The 6430-nt window shown below is 42.8% G+C and overlaps 1 protein-coding gene across 2 annotated transcripts in view; it reads right to left on the minus strand.

Annotated features, from left to right (window-relative positions):
• Nucleotides 1-663: 663 nt before the first annotated feature.
• Adamts9 (ADAM metallopeptidase with thrombospondin type 1 motif 9) overlaps nt 664-6430 on the minus strand; it is a 173882-nt gene continuing 168115 nt past the window's right edge. Inside the window, exons 39-40 of one of the 2 annotated variants that reach the window (XM_021190181.2) lie at nt 3997-4091; nt 664-809 (exon numbers count right to left, since the gene is read on the minus strand). In XM_021190181.2, coding sequence (XP_021045840.1) covers nt 4002-4091 — 90 coding nt within the window. In that variant the 3' untranslated portion in view covers nt 664-809; nt 3997-4001. The remainder of the gene's footprint in view (nt 810-3996; nt 4092-6430) is intronic. The other variant, XM_029534389.1, reaches the window with a different exon arrangement.

Here is a 6430-nt window from a genome sequence, read left to right on the forward strand (position 1 = left end):
TACCGTGATAACGAAGAGTCACTTTGTCATATACTACATATAATGTAGAGTACGTAAAATGCAGTGGTCTGACTGCAAGGGGGAGGATCATGCACAGGCAGTCATAATAAAATCATTTTACGTACAAAAATATTACATCACAATAAATAATTTCAAACATAAATATTAAACTTTACATCATTAGGGTGTTCCGCAGGTTGAGTATCCCTCATTGAAATGCTTGAGACCATCAGTGTGTATTTCTGGCATTTTGAAGACTTGGTGATAGTTTCATACTTAAAGTGAGATCTCTTTGGGATGGGGCTCATCTAACCATGCTATTAATTTGTGCTTCTTCCTTTCTAACGAAGTTGTAGTTTACTAAGAGTTTTTAGTGTAGGTTTTAAGCAGTAGGGAACTCAGGAAGAGAGCAATCTGTGCCCAAGAATGTGGGTTGTGTGTTTCCATTGTGTTTCTTAGGCACCTCTACATGCATGGCAGAAATATAATTTTGTATGGGACTTATAAAAATTTGTGTATGAAACAAAGTTTCATGGCATGAAATTTACCATTTGAGATCTCATGCTAGCACTCAAAAGGTTTCAGAATTTGGAGCATTTCGGAGATTAAATTTTTAAATAAGGGATGCTCAACCTGTATATATATATATAATATATATATTTATATATATGCATATGTACACACATATACACACACATTCACACACACAGACAGATCCACACACATACACACAGATGCACCCAAATTCAAGGTGGAGGTATTGAATTACTATCCTTCATCCATCTCTTATGGCTTCCTCTTCAGAGCCCCTGAAATAAACAAACCAGAAGTTATAAGTCTTTCATATCAAAATCTGAGAGTCAAGAGTAGGTAAACTAGGCTCTTCCATGTGCAGAAGTGTCACTTAGAATAGTCCCTAAGTTAGAACATGAACTCTTCTATCTATCTATCTATCTATCTATCTATCTATCTATCTATCTATCTATCTGTCTGTCTGTCTGTCTGTCTGTCTGTCTGTCTGTCTGTCTGTCTGTCTGTCTGTCCGTCCGTCCGTCCGTCCGTCCGTCCGTCCGTCCGTCCGTCCGTCCGTCCGTCCGTCCGTCCGTCCGTCCATCCATCCATCCATCCATCCATCTATCTATCTATCTATCTATCTATCTATCTATCTATCTATCTATCTATCTATCTATCTTCTATCATCTATCAATCTATCTACTATAAGCAACACAGGAGTAGGCTGGGGATGTAGCTCAGTGGCGGAGTGCCTGTTTAGCAGTGTGAAGTCCTGGGTTTGAACTCCAGGACCAGAGAAAAAAAGAGAGCAGGCATGTGGAGATCGAGGGGAGACACCTGCTGGAAGGTGGGAACTGACTGCAGTGAGTTGGTCTCAGATCCACGCCCCAACACGTACACACATGAACACATGAATGTAATTTAAAAAGAATAATTGCAAAAGAATGAAAGAGAAAAGAGTCCTGTGCCTAGAAATCTCATCTGGGATAACATTTGAATGTTAGAACAATTCTTTCTAGTCTTTTTACATACATGAAACTTTTGTATATATGTACTCATGTTTTATGACACATAACAGACACCAGAAAAGAAGACATAGAATGCATACAAAAATGGGGTCTCTGAAGTATATCTGTCGAGTTTTGCCTACTGCCGCCCCATCTTTTCTTTTTGGATATCAAGTCTTTCTTCAACCCTTGATTGTGATTGTGATTGTGTGTATGTGTGTGGTATGTGGTATGGTGTGGTATGTGTATGTGGTATATGTGAGTATATGGTGTGTGGCATGGTGTGTATGTGTATGGTGTGTGTGTATATGATATGGTGTGTATGTGGTATGTGTGTGTATGATGTGGTGTGTGTGTGTGTGTATGTATGATATGTGTATGTGTGTATTTGTGTGTGTGGTGTATGTGGGTGTGTGGTGTGTATGTATATGTATGGTGTGTGTGTATGATGTGGTGTATATGTATGATATAATGTGTATGTGGTATATGTATATGTGTAGTGTATGCATGGTGAATGGTGTGCTGTGTATGTGGTGTGGTGTGGTGTGGTGTGGTGTGGTGTGGTGTGGTGTGGTGTGTGTGTGGTTTATGTTTTATTCTCTAATCCAGGCTGTCTTGCCACTCACTCACAATTGCTTTGTTCACTGCTCTGATTCTAAGGACAAACCCAGCCTTGTTCATGTTAGGAAAGTGCCTTACCACTGAGCTATAGTCCCAAGTCAAGCCCCTCCTTGCTCTTTTAGAAGTGACCTTCTTCTAAATGCAGCTGTCAGTCACCTGACTCTGTAGGCACAAGATCTCAGGCCACCAGACACCAGACACCATCGAGAGATAAGGAGAGGCTTTTTGCTGTATTTTGTGTACTTTGCCTGACTATATATTTGTGTGCCATATGTCTGCCTGGTGCCCTGGGTGGCCAGAAGGAAGTATCAAACCCTTGAATCTGGAGTTACAGATGGTTCTGAGCTGCCGTGTGGGTGGTGGGAATAGAACCTAGATCCCTGGGAAAAGGAGCCAGTGGCACATTTATCTACTGAGCCATTTCTTTAGACCCAGGAGGGTTACTTTTCAGAATGGTTGTGGAAGGCATTTAGTTGAACCAGGAGCTATAATGATGATGTAATTGTAGGTATGGGGAAGATGACATGTTAAAGGAGAAGCCCCATGAGGGCTCACTACTGATCAATGGAGCACAATACTGTGGAGCTGTGCTCGAAGAAGGCATAGCACCTGCGCATCCCAGTTATTTAACATACCGTCTTTGTCTTTTGCCACACAACTAATACTAATTTAAGATAGCAATTTGCCTACGCATGGTGGCATGGGACTGTGTGCAAATGAAATCCCAGCACTTGGGAGACAGAGAGTTCCTAATGTGAAGCTAGCTTGGGCTAAGCAAGAACCTAGTTAAAAAAAATATTTTAAAAATACTTTTTAATACTGATGTTTACTTAAGCATCTGTCAAGTAGTAACTCATGTGTCAGAGCATGAATGAGCTATTGGGGGAACTGAATGGGCCACTGGACAGTATAGGGGAGGTGTTAGAAGGTCACACACGTTGGTTGAACTTTTGTGTCATGCAGCTGAAGGAACCAGGAAGATGAAAAGTGACCCGTTTAATCTTTTGCCCAGCAGAGGGAGCACTTACTAGCATACGAATGAGTCTCCTGTGGATTTTGATAGAATAAAGTTTCTGGTTTCTTGTGTCCAGAGAGGGTCTAAGATCTGCATTTATAATAAGATCTCAGATGACACTGAGCCGCTTGCTGGCCCCGCTGTGAGTGGCACATCGGTGACACTACAGTGATTGAGAGCACAGTCCTTGGTGTAAGGTATCACTGGGGTCTGCAAGGGAATTCACTGTGACCTTAGCATCTTAAAGGTTGTGGCCTCAGGTTCCTCTACTGCAAAATAAGGACAAGAGCTCTACCTCGTGACCTCCTTGTGAGAGTCACTGAAAATGGTTCCCATAAGTTACTCAGCGCAGTGGAAGCTCAACAAACATCAGCACTACTGTAATTATTATACTCCTGGTATTATTATATATAACATACTATATATATTTTACTTTGATAAAAGTAAAAATTATTATATATATGTATTCCAGGATATATATTATATACAGAGATATTATATATCTCAGCCCCCTACTTCACAATTTCCAATATTCAAAACAGAGATTTCTGGATCTACCAGAGACCTTAGGAAGTAAGACTCTCAGAGATGAAACACAGAAAGCAGCATTTTCAGCAGGCAGTGAAGAGAAACTTAATGTATGCGGCCTGAGGACCTTGGGTTCAGGGGTGAGGGACAGATGGTTTCAGACACAGAAAGACAGACAAATAAGAATATAAAGGGCAGACTATTATTGGGTCAGCTTCACGATGCTTGACAGTAACTCTGTCTGGGGGAGAGAGTTTATCTGTTTATCACTAGGCTATAGATTAAAATGAAAGAGGTGATGGGAGAACTTACCTTAGTTATGAAACTCGCACCTCCAGGCCAGTGCCGGAGGATGGGGTACACTTTCCACAGTAACCGCCGCACTTCCCTATGACCCGCGTACCATCCTAAAAAAACATGAGTAGTCTTAAAATGACTTGTGAGGTTCCTGTTTTGGGGGCTTTCGATGGTTTTGAGGGAAAAAAAATTCTTGCACCATAGTGTATTGAAATGAAACAACACACTTTTATAATGGTCTAACTGTATATATAGGTCAGCAGACAAGGCTCACAGGGTCAAAGCCAGACCACCAGCTGTTTCTGGATGACCTAAAAGCTAGAGTGGCATTTTCATTTTCATTTCAACCAAGGGTCTTGCTATATATCCAGGCTTGCTTCAGCCTCCTGGGTATGGGATTATAGGTATACATTTCCATGCCTGTTGAGTTTATTATAGGTATACATTTCCATGCCTGGTTAGTTTATTATAGGTGTACATCTCCATGCCTGGTTAGTTTATTATAGGTATACATCTCCATGCCTGGTTTGTTTTGCCTTTCTACAGAGGCGAGAAAAACTATGACGAGTGTATCTTGACACCTAAAAACTGTATAAGATTCAAATTTTGGCATAGCCAGCATCACTCATCACTAAAGCCTATAGCTTCTTTCATGGTGCACTAAGAAGAATGAGTAGTTTCTAGTTTCAAGCTACTGCTCAATACACCATGAATCGCAGCAACGCAACTCTAACTCAGCTGTGTTGCAAGTGTGAGATGCATTGCTAGATCATAATATTTTCATTATTTTCTTACTACAATTGTGATGGTAAATCTTCATTGTTACCTTGTCTGGATTTAGAATCACCTAGAAATGCTCTCCTGGATGTGTCTCAGAGGCGGGGACACCCGCTCTAAACACAGGCTCAGAGCTCAGGCTGAGTCAGTGTGGGGGAAGAATCAGGAAAGCCTGTGATTCCCCATTCATCTTCTGGTTTCTGGATGTGGATGCAATGTGATCGATGCTTTGCCTCCTGCTCCTGTCACCACACCCTCCTCCCCATGATGGATGGTGCACCCTCAGACATACAGAATAAACCCTTCTTCTTTACAGTTGGTTTTATTGGGCATTTTGCCATGGCATTGGGACGAGTCACTAATCCAGGAGACCATTGGACTGTGATACATCAAGGAAAAGATGAGGACAGTGGGCTTTAAATGTCCTGCTCTTAAGACACAGGGGCATGTGGAATGTTCTGTGATCAATTTTAGGTTGCAAATTATTGTGTTTATCACACAACAGCATTACAAGTATGCTTAAGAAAATAACAACAGAGGGTACCCCCACACTGAGCACTTGTCACAATATTTCCAACTTAGGAGAAAGCCGCCATCAAAATGTGGAAAATTTAAGATAGAATATCAACACAGCATATTTTGCTCACAACAACAAAAAGTGGGATTAGGTACATTCCACGTGCCTCAATTCTTAGCAAAATAAGAAAAAAATTAATTTACACGCCGAGTTAATTATATTTTATTTAATGACAGCAAGAACTGAAGAAGCAGGTGGAGGAGAGACAAACCCCTAAGATCTTACTGTTTATTCAGGGAGACACCACTCACTGTGCGATGACTAGGATAAATGTGTGTGCAATGTCTCTGAGGAGCAGACTGGGATGTAAAGATGTGGAGAAGGAACCAGAGCGGAGGGACCGAGAGTCTCTGGTGATATTAGTTACTTCTCTCCTTGGCGCCATAAAGTACCCAAGAGAAACAACTCAAGAGAGGAGGCAGGGTTTATTTAGGGCCCCAGTTTGAGAGTATAGCCGGTCAGGAGGGAAACCGCAGGGAAGTGAGGCTACAGGTCGGATGGGGTGGGGCCAGGGAGCCTAGGAGAAGTGGGGCTGAAGCACGTCCAAACCCAGGTCCTGAGATCGGCAGGAGTAAGATCACTTCCCCACCCACACCCCTACACCACCTCCTCTCCTCTGCCTTGGGCCAGCATGCCCTGATCCACACATCCCTGTGCCTCCTACCCTTGCCTCATCAGAGGCCGTCACCTAGCCAGTAGCCAGGTAAAACTTCCTTTCCCCTTCTCATAAGGTCAGCAGCACCTGGAATTTGTCCTTATGCAAATGAGGCATCCCCAGCGTCCTGGCCCCAGCCAATCACACTCATCCTGATAGCTCCTCCCCACCCCCAAAAGTTTAAATAGTCTTTGTTTCCCCCAATAAACTGAACCAGTTTTCTGAAGCTTCTCCTGTGTGTGTGTGTGTGTGTGTGTGTGTGTGTGTGTGTGTGTTTTCTTTACCTGTGCACTCATGGCCATCCCAGCTAAGCTTCCCTCCCTTCAGTCCAGCCTAGTGTGAGTGTGCTGCCTGGCAGGCTGCCTTGAAGGGCAGGGCAATGAGGCAGTATGGCCTTCACAGTCAGGAAGGAGAGAGAGAGAGAGAGAGAGAGAGAGAGA

Source organism: Mus pahari, chromosome 2 (genome assembly GCF_900095145.1).
Source record: "Mus pahari chromosome 2, PAHARI_EIJ_v1.1, whole genome shotgun sequence".
NCBI lineage: Eukaryota > Metazoa > Chordata > Mammalia > Rodentia > Muridae > Mus > Mus pahari.